At 45.1% G+C, this 17578-nt stretch overlaps 1 protein-coding gene across 1 annotated transcript in view; it reads left to right on the top strand.

Annotated features, from left to right (window-relative positions):
• Positions 1 to 17578, top strand: part of LOC148518857 (alpha-2-macroglobulin-like protein 1) — a 241494-nt gene that overhangs the window by 18530 nt on the left and 205386 nt on the right. The window contains exon 8 of the mRNA XM_088476941.1: positions 14014 to 14131. Coding sequence (XP_088333067.1) covers positions 14014 to 14131 — 118 coding nt within the window. The remainder of the gene's footprint in view (positions 1 to 14013; positions 14132 to 17578) is intronic.

The following is a 17578-nucleotide window of genomic DNA, read 5'->3' as shown; positions in this document are numbered from 1 at the left end:
TCCTCTGGGCTTCTCCCAGTGGAAAGACTGCAAAAGTAGTTACTGTAAGTATGGTTCAGAAGAGAGGCGTATTTATAATGGGTGCAAGTTGTGTGGTGTACATGGGCCCCTGGGTCCAGGGGGGCAAACGCACCGCACACCCTGTACCCAATTTCATATACTTACCTCTCCGATGGGCCGGTGCTGGCTGTAGAAATCAACAGGAAAATGGCCACTGGTGATTCACGCATGCGCAGGTGCCATGTTTACGGAGACCTGTGCATGCACAGAAGACTGGAACAATACCAGAGTCTACTGAGGCGCTTGAGAGGAGGCCTCCCGATCGGAGCCTGCACTCGGGCCCCCTCCAAGTTCCTCTGGTTCAGACTCTTATTGCAGTGTAAAAATAAAGCTGCCCAATATTTACCCTGCATGCAAACATAATGAATGTCGTTGCTCCCCTTGCAGTGCAAAATGGTTTGCCCATGTGAACAGTTACTTGCTCTATTTTTTTACTTTAATCCAAACTCTTAATAGGTCCCATGTGTTCAAAATTAAGCAATGTCATTGCTTGGCCTTACCACCCTAAGCATCACAACTATTTATAATCTGATTTGACGCCATGCCAGGAGGTAATAGAAACAAAAGCCTGTATTCAATTAGAGACGGAAAGTCGGAAAAGTTTTGCCTGTCCAATTTCCGCCTCATTCACCTGTTTTAGAGGTGAAATCCATGCGTGCGCATCCCCGCTATTCGCCCTATTTAATTCCAAAACAGGCGAAAACGGAAAGCGGTGAATGCGGAACAGGCGGAAAGTACTGTAAGAATTGGGGAATTCAGTTTGTACCCCAGAAAAAGATGCAGTTATGCTGGACATACACTATACAATTTTCTGTCAGATATCTGTCCAATCTGGCTGGTTGGAATGAAAACCTGGTAATGTATGGGAGCAAATGACAATCGACCATATGGTCCCAAACACATGAAAATGGACAAAAATGATTTTTCGAATTGGTTAAATATGTTTGATTTAACTAATTTGTCTCAACAATCATTTTTTGTCTGTTTTCCAGTGTTCATGAGCAAATGGTTGATTATCATTTGCTCCCATACATTACCAGATTTTCATTCCAACCAACCAGATTGGACAGATATCTGACAGATAATTGTATAGTGTATGCCCAGCATACAGTAACTAATAGGCCTAATAAAACTATTTTGGGTAATTAAATTGTGTAAATTTCTTGCTATTAGTGTCTTTGTAAAAGTGGTGAAGAATGGCATAAAGCAGTATTTTTTGGTCAAAATAAGTAGTCCAGTCAAATTTGGGGTACTTGAAAATGGGTGCTAGCATCTTTTTACGTCTCTAAAGTGAACTTTTAATAAACGTTAAAACCCACCTGCGGCATGCACCTGCAATCCCAAAAACACCTGACCCATCCTTGCAGACCCCCAAGTAGTCTATTTTGCTAGTTTTTATGCTTGTCCCCCACTTTTTATTTTTTTGCCCCAAAAAATAAAAGTACTTTTTGGAGTGTTTTTCGGGGGTTTTTTTGGCAGATTTGTTCTTTGGGGGTCTGTCCCAAGGGTTCTGAGTTGTTTTCCCACATTTGCACCCGAGAATAAAGATGTTGCACTTCATTTGACCTGCTATTCATTGGAGAAACTTTTTAACCTATTACAATTAGGGGTGTGCACCGGCCACTTTTCGTGTTTTGTGTTTTGGTTTTGGATCTGGATCTTTCTTCGTGTTTTGGATCTGGATTGGTTTTGCCAAAACCACCCTTCCGTGTTTTGGGTTCTGGGTTTTGTGTTTTGGATCTGTATTTTTTTTAAAAAAAGCATAAAAACAGCTAAAATCACAGAATTTGTAGGTTTTTCTGCTCCTATGCTATTATTAACCTCAATAACCTTAATTTCCACTCATTTCCAGTCTATTCTGAACACCTCACACCTCACAATAGTGTTTTTATGTCCAAAAGGTTGCACCGAGGTAGCTGGATGACTATGCTAAGCGACACGAGTGGGCGGCACAAACACGTGACCCATCTAGGAGTGACACTGCAGTGGCAGACAGGATGGCAGTTAGAAAAACTAGGCCCAAAACTGTACATAATGCAAAGAAAAAAAAGAGGTGCAAGATGGAATTGTCCTTGGGCCCTCCCACCCACCCTTATGTTGTATAAACAGGACATGCACACTTTAACAAATCAATCATTTCAGCGCCAGGGTCTGCCACACAACTGTGGCTGAAATGATTGGTTCGTTTGGGCCCCCACAAAACAAGCTGGCAATTAATCTGTCCCTGCACAAACTGGCTCTACGGAGGCAAGATGTCATCCTCATCCTCCTCATCCACCGATTCCTCACCCTCTTCAGTGTGTACATCCTCATCCTCACAAAGTATTAACTCGTCCCCTCTTGAATCCACCACCACAGGTCCCTCTGTACCTTCTGGAGGCTGGTCTCCCTGGAAGAGCTGATAATTCATTTTGATGAACATCATCTTCTCCACATTCTGTGGAAGCAACCTCCTACGCCTTTCGCTGACAAGGTTCCCGGCTGCACTAAACACTCTTTCGGAGTACACACTGGAGGGGGGGCAACTCAGGTAAAATAGAGCCAGTTTGTACAGGGGCCTCCAAATTGCCTCTTTTTCCTGCCAGTACAGGTATGGACTGTCTGACATGCCTACTTGGATGCTGTCACCGATGTAATCCTCCACCATTCTGTCAATGGTGACAGTATCATATGCAGTGACAGTAGACATGTCAGAAATTGTTGCCAGGTCCTTCAGTCCGGACCAGATGTCCAAACTTGGTCCTGCCTGCCCTGCATCACCGCCAGCGGGTTGCTTAGGATACCTAAGTTTTTTCCTGGCAGCCCCAATTGCGGGAGAAAATGAAGAAGGAGCCGTTGACGTGTCACGTTCCGCTTCAGCTGACAGTGTGTTCACCAGCAGGTCTTTGCACCTCTGCAGGCTTGTGTCGGCAGGAAAGAGAGACACCACATAGGCTTTAAACCTAGGATCGAGCACGGTGGCCAAAATGTAGTGGTCTGATTTCAACAGATTGACCACCCTGGAATCCTGGCAAAGCGAATGAAGGGCTTCATCCACAAGTCCCACATGCCGAGCGGAATCGCTCCGTCTTAGCTCCTCCTTCACTTTCTCCAGCTGCTTCTGCAAAAGCCTGATGAGGGGAATGACCTGACTCAAGCTGGCAGTGTCTGAACTGACTTCACGTGTGGCAAGTTCGAAGGGCTGGAGAACCTTGCACAACACGGAAATCATTCTCCACTGCGCTTGAGTCAGGTGCATACCCCCTCCTTTGCCTATGTCATAGGTGGATGTATAGGCTTGTATGGCCTTTTGCTGCTCCTCCATCCTCTGAAGCATATAGAGGGTTGAGTTCCACCGCGTCACAACCTCTTGCTTCAGGTGATGGCGGGGCAGGTTCAAGAGTGTTTGCTGGCGCTCCAGTCTTCGGCACGCAGTCGCTGAATGGCGAAAGTGGCCAGAAATTTTTCGGGCCACCCAAAGCGTCTCCTGCACGCCCCTGTCGCTTTTCAGAAAATTCTGCACCACCAAGTTTATTGTGTGAGCAAAACATGGGACGTGCTGGAATTTGCCCAGATGTAATGCCCGCACAATATCGGTGGCGTTGTCAGATATCACAAATCCCCAGGAGAGTCTAAGTGGGGTAAGCCACTGGGCGGTGATTTCCCTCAGTTTCTCTAAGAGGTTGTCGGCGGTGTGCCTCTTACTGAAACCGGTGATACACAGCGTAGCCTGCCTTGTAACGAGCTGGCGTTTCTGAGATGCTGCTACTGGTGACGCTGCTGCTGTTGCTGCATAAGGTGATACATCTACCCAGTGGGCTGTCACAGTCATATAGTCCTTAGTCTGCCCTGTTCCACTTGTCCACATGTCCGTGGTTAAGTGGACATTGTGTACAATGGCATTTTTCAGGACACTGAGGACACTTTTTCTGACGTTTCTGTACAGTCTCGGTATCGCCTGCCTAGTGAAGTGGAATCTAGACGGGATTTGGAACCGGGGACACACTACCTCCATCGATTGTCTAAATCCCACTGCACTAATGGCGGATACCGGACGCATGTCTAACACCAACATAGCAGTCAAGGCCTCTGTTATACGTTTTGCTTCAGGATGACTGCTGTCGTACTTCATCCTCCTCGCTAAGGACTGTTGGAGGGTCAATTGTTTAGTAAAAGTAGTGGTGTTCCTACTTCCTCTCTGGGATGATGAACGACTCCCAGCAGCAGCAACAGCAGCAGCGGCAGCAGTAGGCGTAGCAATGCAGGATCCTCCGGAGGAATCCCGGATAGGAGAGTCAGTCATGCCAGTGACATGGCCTGCAGGACTACTTCCGATCCTGACTAAGGAGGAAATTGACGAGGAGGGAGTTGACGGTGTGGTTTGCAGGCGCTTGGATACAACAGGACAACGGGATTTAGGTGTCCCTGGACTGCTTACGGTCTTAGCCAAAGTTTCTGAACTTGACAGTAACTTTTTATGAACGCGCTGCAGGTGCTGTATAAGGGAGGATGTTCCTAGGTGGTTGACGTCCCTACCCCTACTTATTTCACCTTTACATATGGTACATATGGCAAGACAGTTGTTGTCCGGATTTGGATAGAAATATTACCAGACCAAAGAGGTGGAATGTTTGGTCTTCTGCCCAGGCATGACCGTGATGGGCTTTTTCATCCCACGGACAACAACTGTCTCCCCTGGAGCCTGATTTAAACAAACCACATCACCATCAGAATCCTCCTCGCCAACTTCCTCCTCAGCGCCAGCTACACCAGTATCCTCATCCTGTTGTACTTCAACAGTGACATCTTCAATTTGCATATCAGCAAGTGGACTGTGGGTGCTCCTTTCAGCACTTGCAGGGGGCGTGCAAATGGTGGAAAGAGCCACCTCTTCCCGTCCAGTGCTGGGAAGGTCAGGCATCGCAACCACCACCACACTTGGACTCTCCTTGGGGATTTGTGATATCTTCTTAGAAAGCACAGTTCTTCACTGTGCTTTTGCCAGCTTAACTCTTTTGATTTTTTTAGTGGGAGGAGGGCTTCCATCGTCATGTGAAGCTGAACCACTAGTCATGAACATACTAGGGATTGACCTTAGCCGTTCCTTGCCACTCCGTGTCGTAAATGGCATATTGGCAAGTTTACGTTTCTCTTCAGCTGATTTAAATGTCTTTTTCAAGGTCATTTTCCTGAACTTTGCCATTTGGGATTGTATGTGCCCTCTACTATGACATTGGGCATCGGCCATGGCAGACGACGTTGATGGCATGTTATTGTCTATGTCGTGACTAGTGGCAGCAGCTTCAGCACTTGGAGGAAGTGGTTCTTGATCTTTCTCTATTTTATTTTTATCGGAGAAAGTTTGGTCCTCCATTTATGTTATATCAATTTGATATATACGTGCGGCTAAACACAGAAAATAATTTTTTTTTTGGTTTGGACTGGAGTGTACTTTCGGGGGTTACAGCACCCTTAACGGTCAAGCCAGCCGGCCCTTTACTTATGACACAGGCGCACGCTTGGCACTACTTTGTTGATGAACGTGCGGCTACAGCGCACACAATTCACAAACACAGAAAATAATTTTTTTTTTGGTTTGGACTGGAGTGTACTTTCGGGGGTTACAGCACCCTTTAACGGTCAAGCCAGCCAGCCCTTTACTTATGACACAGGCGCACGCTTGGCACTACTTTGTTGATGCACGTGCGGCTACTGCGCACACAATTCACAAACACAGAAAATAATTTTTTTTTTGGTTTGGACTGGAGTGTACTTTCGGGGGTTACAGCACCCTTAACGGTCAAGCCAGCCGGCCCATTACTTATGACACAGGCGCACGCTTGGCACTACTTTGTTGATGCACGTGCGGTACTGCGCACACAATTCACAAACACAGAAAATAATTTTTTTTTTGGTTTGGACTGGAGTGTACTTTCGGGGGTTACAGCACCCTTAATGGTCAAGCCAGCCGGCCCTTTACTTATGACACAGGCGCACGCTTGGCACTACTTTGTTGATGCACGTGCGGCTACTGCGCACACAATTCACAAACACAGAAAATAATTTTTTTTTTGGTTTGGACTGGAGTGTACTTTGGAGGTTACAGCACCCTTTAACGGTCAAGCCTGCCGGCCCTTTACTTATGACACAGGCGCACGCTTGGCACTACTTTGTTGATGCACGTGCGGCTACTGCGCACACAATTCACAAACACAGAAAATATTTTTTTTTTGGTTTGGACTGCAGTGTACTTTGGGGGTTACAGCACCCTTTAACGGTCAAGCCAGCCGGCCCTTTACTTATGACACAGGCGCACGCTTGGCACTACTTTGTTGATGCACGTGCGGCTACTGCGCACACAATTCACAAACACAGAAAATAATTTTTTTTTTGGTTTGGACTGGAGTGTACTTTCGGGGGTTACAGCACCCTTAACGGTCAAGCCAGCCGGCCCTTTACTTATGACACAGGCGCACGCTTGGCACTACTTTGTTGATGCACGTGCGGCTACTGCGCACACAATTCACAAACACAGAAAATAATTTTTTTTTTGGTTTGGACTGGAGTGTACTTTCGGGGGTTACAGCACCCTTAACGGTCAAGCCAGCCGGCCCTTTACTTATGACACAGGCGCACGCTTGGCACTACTTTGTTGATGCACGTGCGGCTACTGCGCACACAATTCACAAACACAGAAAATTAATTTTTTTTTGGTTTGGACTGGAGTGTACTTTGGGGGTTACAGCACCCTTTAACGGTCAATCCAGCCGGCCCTTTACTTATGACACAGGCGCACGCTTGGCACTACTTTGTTGATGCACGTGCGGCTACTGCGCACACAATTCACAAACACAGAAAATAATTTTTTTTTTGGTTTGGACTGGAGTGTACTTTCGGGGGTTACAGCACCCTTTAACGGTCAAGCCAGCCGGCCCTTTACTTATGACACAGGCGCACGCTTGGCACTACTTGGTTAATGCACGTGCGGCTACTGCGCACACAATTCACAAACACAGAAAATAATTTTTTTTTTGGTTTGGACTGGAGTGTACTTTGGGGGTTACAGCACCCTTTAACGGTCAAGCCAGCCAGCCCTTTACTAATGACACAGGCGCACGCTTGGCACAACTTTGTTGATGCACGTGCGGCTACTGCGCACACAATTCACAAACACAGAAAATAATTTTTTTTTTGGTTTGGATTGGAGTGTACTTTCGGGGGTTACAGCACCCTTAACGGTCAAGCCAGCCGGCCCTTTACTTATGACACAGGCGCACGCTTGGCACTTCTTTGTTGATGCACGTGCGGCTACTGCGCACACAATTCACAAACACAGAAAATAATTTTTTTTTTGGTTTGGACTGGAGTGTACTTTCGGGGGTTACAGCACCCTTAACGGTCAAGCCAGCCGGCCCTTTACTTATGACACAGGCGCACGCTTGGCACAACTTTGTTGATGCACGTGCGGCTACTGCGCACACAATTCACAAACACAGAAAATAATTTTTTTTTTGGTTTGGACTGGAGTGTACTTTGGGGGTTACAGCACCCTTTAACGGTCAAGCCAGCCGGCCCTTTACTTATGACACAGGCGCACGCTTGGCACTACTTTGTTGATGCACGTGCGGCTACTGCGCACACAATTCACAAACACAGAAAATAATTTTTTTTTTGGTTTGGACTGGAGTGTACTTTGGGGGTTACAGCACCCTTTAACGGTCAAGCCAGCCAGCCCTTTACTTATGACACAGGCGCACGCTTGGCACTACTTTGTTGATGCACGTGCGGCTACTGCGCACACAATTCACAAACACAGAAAATAATTTTTTTTTTGGTTTGGACTGGAGTGTACTTTCGGGGGTTACAGCACCCTTAAAGGTCAAGCCAGCCGGCCCTTTACTTATGACACAGGCGCACGCTTGGCACTTCTTTGTTGATGCACGTGCGGCTACTGCGCACACAATTCACAAACACAGAAAATAATTTTTTTTTTGGTTTGGACTGGAGTGTACTTTCGGGGGTTACAGCACCCTTAACGGTCAAGCCAGCCGGCCCTTTACTTATGACACAGGCGCACGCTTGGCACAACTTTGTTGATGCACGTGCGGCTACTGCGCACACAATTCACAAACACAGAAAATAATTTTTTTTTTGGTTTGGACTGGAGTGTACTTTGGGGGTTACAGCACCCTTTAACGGTCAAGCCAGCCGGCCCTTTACTTATGACACAGGCGCACGCTTGGTACTACTTTGTTGATGCACGTGCGGCTCCTGCGCACACAATTCACAAACACAGAAAATAATTTTTTTTTTGGTTTGGACTGGAGTGTACTTTGGGGGTTACAGCACCCTTTAACGGTCAAGCCAGCCGGCCCTTTACTTATGGCACAGGCGCACGCTTGGCACTACTTTGTTGATGCACGTGCAGCTACTGCGCACACAATTCACAAACACAGAAAATAATTTTTTTTTTGGTTTGGACTGGAGTGTACTTTCGGGGGTTACAGCACCCTTAACGGTCAAGCCAGCCAGCCCTTTACTTATGACACAGGCGCACGCTTGGCACTACTTGGTTGATGCACGTGCGGCTACTGCGCACACAATTCACAAACACAGAAAATAATTTTTTTTTTGGTTTGGACTGGAGTGTACTTTGGGGGTTACAGCACACTTTAACGGTCAAGCCAGCCGGCCCTTTACTTATGACACAGGCGCACGCTTGTCACTACTTTGTTGATGCACGTGCGGCCACTGCGCACACAATTCACAAACACAGAAAATATATTATTTTTTTAGCACTTGGGGGGAGCACCCCTGATGGACAGTGCACCCCCTGGACAACACTACAGCACCCCTTTAGGACTGGGACACTGCACAGGACTTTGGAGTGGACACAGCCCCTATGGAGAACTGACTGCACAACACAGTCCAGCCAGCCCCTATGGACTTTGAAGTAGTGGACACAGCCCCTATTAACAACAGCAGCACAGCACAACACAGCCAGCCCCTATGGACTTTGAAGTAGTGGACAACAGCAGCACTACACTACACTACACAGCCCTAACTCCGACCCTCCCTCTTCACTGTCCACAGCCGAGTGAGAAAATGGCGCCGACGCGGGTACCTTATATAGGATCCAAAACCCGCGAGACTCGGAAGGCGGGATGATGACGTTTTGCCTCGATTTCAGATCCGAGTCAGGTGGGAAAAGTCGAGCCTGACTCGGATCGGACTCGGATCGGGGGGGCTCGGGGGGGTTCGGATTTCAGAAATCCGAACCCGCTCACCCCTAATTACAATGCATTGAGTTTCCACTTAGGTGAAATCCGCCTGGAATTGAATGTGGAGATAAGTTCCGAACAGGCGAAAAGTGGCAATAGGCAAAACTTTTTTGCCAATTATGGTTTTTTGCGTCTAATTGGTACAGGCTAAAGAAGGAAACCTCACCTGAGTTTTACAGTTATGTGGGAGATTGTGATGTCAGATGCAACTAATTTGGAAACAAACTTCATATATCCAACTTGTTTAACCTATGTGTCAGTGAGACATAGCTATAATGTACAGTATTACTCTATATAATGTATTATTCTAGGTAACAATGATCAATTGGAGCATTATTACTATAAGTAAACTTAAAACTTTAAAAAGATTGTCCATGTGTTCAAGCATCATATTTTATAATATGCACATTTATGTTCAAAATAGGAAATAACCCTTCCTATAATAATCCTGACATTGGGCCTGATTTCCGAATGTACGCAAACCCAATGGTTTGCGCACATCTCCGAATCCAGAGGGATTGCACATGAACCATTCTGTGCATACACAGAAAGGGTTCTGCTTCATCTTACGCAATGTTCCCAAGCCGCAGCTTGCCATTTAGGGATGGGGCAGTGCTGCCTGCACAGCACCCCTGTTTTCTGGGAGTGCCAAGGCCAGTGTCTATATCTCCCAATGCAGATTTACTGGCTTTGCAAGCAGGCAGGAGGCAACTCTGAGTAAGCTTAGGCTTGCTCAAATGGCGATCTTGCAATCATTGCGATCAGAGGCACAGAAACGAAGGTAGTGGGTACTATTTAACCAGGCCTGCCGCCCTCCTCACCTCCCTTACCTGTCAGCTACAGTGTCACTGTCCTCAGCTCTGCACACGCTGCTGTGACAAAAACTGTGCAGGGATCAGGGTGGATAATGCAGCTGATCAGCAGCAGCACTGATCACACCCTCTTCCTGGATTTACCCTGCGGGGCACATGGTGCCCTCCTGTGTACTGCACTTCGAGAAAAAACTAATTTAATAAAAAAAAATTGTAAGGAGACATGGCCACACCTAATGAAATTAGGCCACACCCCAAAAATTTATCGGTACCTGACAAGGCTCACTACAGCCCTGATTGCGACCAATGGTCTTGATATTGATCCGAACTTGTGCTTAGCATGTTTTTGAATACATGTATTTTATTGAAGATTGAGCTCTTTTTGTTCTTTATGTTCCTCAATAACAACCAAAAAGATTTAATAGAGATTTCATTGATTTCAAACAAAGTTAAGTACTTCTCCACCACAGGTAAAACAAACTCCACTGCTAAAGAAGTGTGTGTGTGCAGGTTTTTTTTGAGGAACACAGAAAACAAAAAGAGAAATACAGGACATTTATTTGGGACTATATTATATAGAGGAAGGTGATATCTTCTACCGGGATGTAGTCAGCATCCCGGCGTGCGGGATGTTGATGATCTAAATACCGGCACCGAAATCCTGACAGGTTGGGATCCCGGCACAAATATCCCAACCGTCAGCATCCCCAATGTAAGTATCAGGGTGTAGAGGGAGGTTAGCGTTAGGTGGCGGGGTTAGGGGGAGGGTTAGGCATTAGGGGGAGGGAGTGTTAGGATTAGGGTGCTGGAAGGGGGAGGTTACGTTTAAGCACTAGGGGGGGAAGAAGAGGTTTAGGCACCGGGGAGGGAGGGTTAGGGTAGGGGTTTGGGTAGGGATAGATAAAATACTTACCAGCCATTCTTATTGGTGTCGGGATTCTGCCTGTAAGGATGCCACTGTCGGTATTCTGAACAGTGGTATCCCGACAGCCGGGATTTCATACCCAACCCCTTTTACCTTTCTTTGAATGCTGCACTTTTTTGTCTGTGTGCTCTAGTAATCACAATTATTACATTTTATTAGTATACTTTTGTACAGCACTAGCATCCAAAGATGCAGCTGCTGTGCCAAAGTATACAACCTGAATCAGGCCCATTATTTGTAGCTGGAAGCTGAACACAAGTGGTCACAGGTTAACACAGAACTGAATTTTATACAGTAGATGTGTTCTCAGCAGGGCTGCCGCCAGGGGTGGCACTGCCGGGCCTGGAGAGAGCGGAAGGCCCGGATGGCAGTGGTGTAGATATGCACTGGCAGTCAGGGAGAGACAGCGCCACCGGCAGCATTTTAAATATGGCGCCATCCACAAGTGGTGATTGTCTCGCATCCGGCCCCAAATTTGAAGTGCCACCAGAGCTGTTTCTTGCTGGTGCACACTGCATACCTGAACTGCTGCCACCTGGGCATCCCCCCCCCGCTCTCTCTGGGCCCGCGGAAGAAACCAGGTAGGTACACAGTTCCTGCCCTGTGCACCTCTTCCATCTAGTACAGCTAGCCTTCCCATAGTCCAGCCTGCCTTCCCTGCACTGTGCCTCTCCCTTACTCCAGCCAGCATTCACTGTCCTATGCCTCCCCCAGTCCAGCCAGCCAGCCTTTCCTGCCCTGTGCCCACATTCCAGCCAGCCTTCCCTGCCCTGTGATCCCCTACTCCAGCCAGCCTTTTTTGCCCTGTGCCCCCCATTAAGGTCCAGCCTTCCCTGGCCTGTGCCACCCAGCCTTCCCTGACCTGTGCTCCCCCTAGTCCAGCCAGCCTTTCCAGCCCTGTAGCCCCACCCCAGATCAGCGTTTCAAAAATGATATGATACTGTAGATGACACGTTATTATAATAACCACCTCCACAGCCCAAACTTTGAGAATTTTTAAGCTTGTTTACACATCAATTGTTTTCCCACCCTCAGTGTAGCTCTACCCACATTATCCACAGCTCTGCCTATCTCTGCATAATCCCTCCTGGTGTGTGTGTGGGGGGGGGGGTGTTCTGCCTATTTTGTTAGTACCGAATGACACTGAGCTGTTATGACAGATGTAGCGTAGCAAATTTTTCTTTAAATTTGCATCATATTCCCTTCGCATGCACAGCAAAACAGCTTTCAAAGTGTTCTACACTGCTGGGCTGTGAATTTAACCACACAGGAATTAATTTTAAACACGTACCATGACTCAAATGAAGCACAACAGAACTTGGCATAAGAAAAAGCTGCGACTGCTGCATCATAGCACTTCATATACAGATTAAAACTCATTCGCACACAGATGTACATATGCCGCACTTAAAATTGATCAGTGTAATTTAGCAAAGTAGTTTTGTCGCTTCTAGTTGTTTTATTTATGTAGTTCAGTGTCACTTGTTGTAAATCACCATGGCAACCGTCGCCGTTGACAGCCACTAAGCATTAGTAGCGCAGATCGGCATGCAGCTTTCCACTGTTTGTAGTCTCGGACAGGTTATCTCTGCATTTGCCTTCAGAATAGAGACATTTTACAGCTCTCTGCTATCGCAATCTCCACAACCCACTCCCCAGTTCTTAAACCCCTCTCATTTATTAATACATTTCTCTGAACATTTTCATTTCACATATTGTTAATTAATATATCATATATACAATCCTAGTACTAGTTAGCCGCACTTATATCAGCATTATTAAGTTAATTTCACTCATTTCAATTAGTTTTTTTTTAACTAGAATTAAGTGTTCTGTCAATCATCATCAACACACTCATAGTTTCCAACTTAAGGGCTAGGTTGCTGATTCCATAGCCATCAGCCTGAGGAAGCAGACATTGGTTCTGTGAAATGTGTTGCTGGGAAACCACTCATTAGTACTCTCCACTCATTCATTGATATTATTATTATTTATTTTTATAATCAATTTTTTAATTATGTATTTTATAGCATTTATGTTTCTGTAGTATATCCTTTTACCTTTGTGAATATTTATTTGACGCAATTTGACCACACCACAGCAAAATAATAATATTTTGGTAACTGGATTTTGCAAGAGTATTTTATTTTTGGATAAAAGGACTATTATTGATTTCCGTGAATTCATTGTCAATCCATCTAACACCGACACACATCAGGTTCTGAGAAATAAATGTCCAAGGTTCACTTTACTTCCGTTTTAAGGTAAGTATACTACATAATCTTGTAGGACCTTGCATTGGCTATACTGATTTGCACTATGCAGGCTTGTTATATGTGTTTCCCCCAATAATACACATAGATCCGGAGTTATTCAATGACAACATTGACAGGTTCTATATTACATTCTGCAACCACTGTAAAACCATGGTGAAATCACCAAAAAAGGACGAGGGCACATCTGTATCCTATGGGAACAAAATTCCTTTATGTTATTATTACACAGTATTGTTGAATTTAATTTTTTTCATATATCTCTGAAACAAACCGAGAACACTATCAAGAAGTTTTTTTTTATTTAAAATAGATCAAAGATAGAGCCGGAACTACCTTTCAATTCCAAATACTTCTCCTGAGGGGCCTTGTTGAAAAGCTCCTAATGTTCATGGCTGTACATCTGCATTTACTATCAGAGCTCACAGGGAACTTGGCGCCAGTCACATGCACTGTTATTTAAGTAAATAAGAAGCAAATTTTGTGCAAGAAAGTTGGTCGACAAGACCGAGTTGCCCGGGACCTTACACGCTGAGAGGGGCAGTTTAGTGAGACTGAAGCCAAAGTGTATGAGGATACATCTGTACTTTGTTTTTACAAATAAAAAAATAGAGAGAAATGGAATTTTGTGTGTTTTATGGCATATTCATATTTACATGCTATTTGTTTCCAATCCCTCTTAGATATACCTACGGGAAACCAGTCCAAGGGAACTATAGTGTTAAAGTTTGCCAAATGCATCAAAGATTTTGGATAATGAGCCCTGATGTTTCTGATGTGTGTGCTCATTTCAGAGGAAAGGTGAGATCAAAGTAATGTATGTTAGATTGTTTACATTATTACAGTGTATAATTTGTATAAAAAAGAAGTACAGTATTATACATCTACTATATGATATCATGTTACAGTAGATTTCCTAAATATATATTATTTGGACTTCATTTACTATGGGTCCTATTACTTCCAGTGCCTCTGTTTGAATTTTATGTATAGTTAATTAGTAATAAATGTTTCTATTATCTTGGCCAATCTAGCATCTAACTTCAAAATACTGTAATAGTAACTAACCTTTGTGTGTGTACATAATTTTATGATTAAAGCTGCGTATAGTAAGACACATAAGCTAAGTGCTTACATAGGTATGGACAATCTATACATACAGTAAGTACATTATGCTTGTTTAAACAAATGTTTGCTTTTACCATGTAACTGGAAGTGAATAAATACAGGAATGTTCATAGTGTACTCAAAGAAAATGGTAAAGTAGGTATTTCAGTATGGAGTACACTTATACTGAGCATGTTCCAATATAAATCCCAAAAAAAAACAGAAAGCGCCAATCTCGTACATTACTGTTTAAGAAAAAAAGAAGGCTGTCATTAGCCTGGGATAGCTTAAACCACCAGGTTTTAGGCTGGTTTGAGTGATGGTCAACTGGTATGCCTTTACCAATAGATAGTGTTATAGGTGTGAATTTTATGTGTCACAAGCCACTGTCGCAGCTTGTTACCTTCTTGTGCCCCAGCTGTTGCTTCCCTTCGGGGACACAAACCTGTAAGTTGGTCAGCATCCGGGAAACTGTAAAGTGGGAGCCGTGGACGACGGAGGGCACCTGCATGTGCGGTAACCGGTGAAGGTCGTAGGCGATGTAAGATGCCAATAGTCAGCCTTCTCTGGAGTGAGCAAATATGTCTCAAGCAGGCGGGTGTTGCAAGGTGGGAGCTGTTAACGATGATAATCACCTGCATGCAATGCGCCAGGTGATAGACGTCTCAGTGCAGCGGCAGCACAAACAATGAATAAGAAGGTAAACGTCCCTCCGGTTCTGAACTGCAGATCCAATGGCTCCTTAGGCAGTGTAGGTCCCAATAGACTGGAGGGTAATTAGGGCAATAGCCACCGGCTCGTTTGTAGAAAAATGGGTACAGATAAACGCTGAATGTAGGTAGGATCTCCAGGCTCCTATAACGGAACGGCAACGCGTTTTGGCTACTGCTGTAGCCTTTTTCAAGCCATTCTTGGCTTGAACTTGGCTATTCAACTTTAATAAGGTTGACATAACCTTATCTGACTGCTGAATTATTGTCTGATCCCTCTGCTTTATTGGCGCTGGGTTTTTATTCTTTTTATATTTTATAAGCCTGCTGGTTTAGTGCAATCTTGATGGTTTTAGCATTTCCTAGCATGTGCTCCCGGTTCCTGTCAGTCTTTCTCCTGAATGTCAGTGTCTAACCGTGAGAGACTCCTGCCTTTGCTGTGATACCTGCTGAACATCTTTGAGTTCACTTAGGGAAGCTTCCAGCATGCTGCAATCTCCTCTAGTCTGCACCTGCGGCACAACCATCTAGAGCCAGGTCAACTCAGCCCTCAAGGCCACACTTCGGCCCTAAAGGCTGCATCTTGCCACCAAGGTTGCACCTCAGCCCTCAAGGCCACATCTTTACTTAGGGCTGCACTTTGGTCCTCAGAACTGCACATCGGCCCTCAAGAACGCAACTTGCCACCAAAGCTGCACCTCAGCCCTCAAGGCCGCACCTTTGTAGACTTGATCACCAGTCTGCATTAAGGTCACTCCCTGCGACCTCATTACTACATTTGAACAAAGCATAAGCCTGTACCATCATCAGCCGTTAAACTTATGTGGTCACAGTGACTGCCATATGAGGGTGTGGAATGAAAGATCTACAGTAAACAAGGGAAACAAAGCTTAGATAGACACCAGATTTTAGATAGTCAATAGGTCAACAGGGAAAAAAGGTTGACACACTAAAGGTCAACATGCAAGAAGGTTGACAGGTATAAATGGTCGGCATGGTCAAAAGGTCAACACAAAAATGGTCAAAACATGTTTTTTTTCTTTTCTAACCCTAATCTTCACCCTAACCTGAACCCTCCCCTCGGTGCCTATCCCTAACCCACCCTCCTATGCCTAACCCTAACCCTCTGGTATGTGCCTAACCCTCCTTCCTGGTGCCTGACCCTAACCAGCAGTGTAAGTGCCTAATCATAAATGTTGGGGTAAGTGCCTAACCCTAACCCTCCGGTAAGGGCCTAGCCCTAAACTTAACCTTTAAATAAAATGTGTTGATCATTTTTGTGTCGAGCTTTTAACCATGTCAACCATTTATATCAGTTGACATTCTTACATGTCGACATTTTGTCCCTGTCAACCTATTGACTGTCTGACATCTGAGGTCTATCTAGACATTGTCTAACTTTTTACTGTAGATCTATAGACCGGATCCTGCAGTGTAAGCCCCTACTGTCCCGAGTTTAAGACCAAATGGCCCCCTACAGTAAGTACCAGTGAGTATTTTCAGCTCTAAGGGAACAGTGGGTGGCTGTTATTGGCAGAAGACCTCACCAATGTGACTCTAGGGGTCTTACACAGAAGCTCCATGGAGAACGTAACAATAAGACTAAAACTCAGACCTCTTTCCCTAAAGAAAATTCCCCACCCTCCATCATCTCTTTATTTATTTTGTGGTAATTGTTACTTTTTTGGTGGGAAAAAATGACTAATTATAAATCCAGATGCAGTTGGTTTGGTGGGTGCACTCACCTTCATTGTAGTTAGAATTGCGATTGCTCTGCAATAACTCATGGAGTTACAGAGTCATTGTACAGTGAGTGACATCAGGGCAGAGTTTGGGGGTGGTGATTGAGGAGTGGTCAGAGCGACACCATTGCATGGGCATGTATAAAGTAGCCACTGTGACGGCATCACAGCAGAGTACTCACTGCGTGCTATGAGGTTGACAATTTCCAAGTAAGGTCAAAACTGCTGTAAATCTGTGTGAGGGACAAATGTTACTCGGTGTTCCCGATGTATACGGGGGATTGCAATGCAATACAGATGTGCGAATGCAGTAGTAGGAGGTAGTGGGCATCTCTATGCTGACTGTGCATCAGCATTGCACTTGCAGTCATTAGCATATTTTCACAGCTGCTGCGATTGCATTAGTGATTTGTAGTGAATCAGGCCATTAGTCAATATGTATAGGGGGGCAAGGAATCCTTGCACTCCAAGACTACACATCTAATAAGGTACACTGAGGGTGAGACCTACTATGTATATGCTGTGTGTCAGTTTTGGGACTGGTATTGGGGTGCGGGGCTCTCTGGGCTGGTGTGGCTAGACTGTTTCATGACATTATAAATGTACACTTTTCACTTCTTTAGTTTGTTTTTTATATATGTAGAACTTTATACACTTTTAATTATAACCTCCTACTTACAGTATGTAGG

Source organism: Taudactylus pleione, unplaced genomic scaffold, assembly GCF_031769625.1.
Source record: "Taudactylus pleione unplaced genomic scaffold, aTauple2 ptg000198l, whole genome shotgun sequence".
Classification (NCBI taxonomy): domain Eukaryota; kingdom Metazoa; phylum Chordata; class Amphibia; order Anura; family Myobatrachidae; genus Taudactylus; species Taudactylus pleione.
The sequence above is the reverse complement of the archived record's forward strand: the minus strand, read 5'-3'. Positions and strand labels throughout refer to the sequence as shown.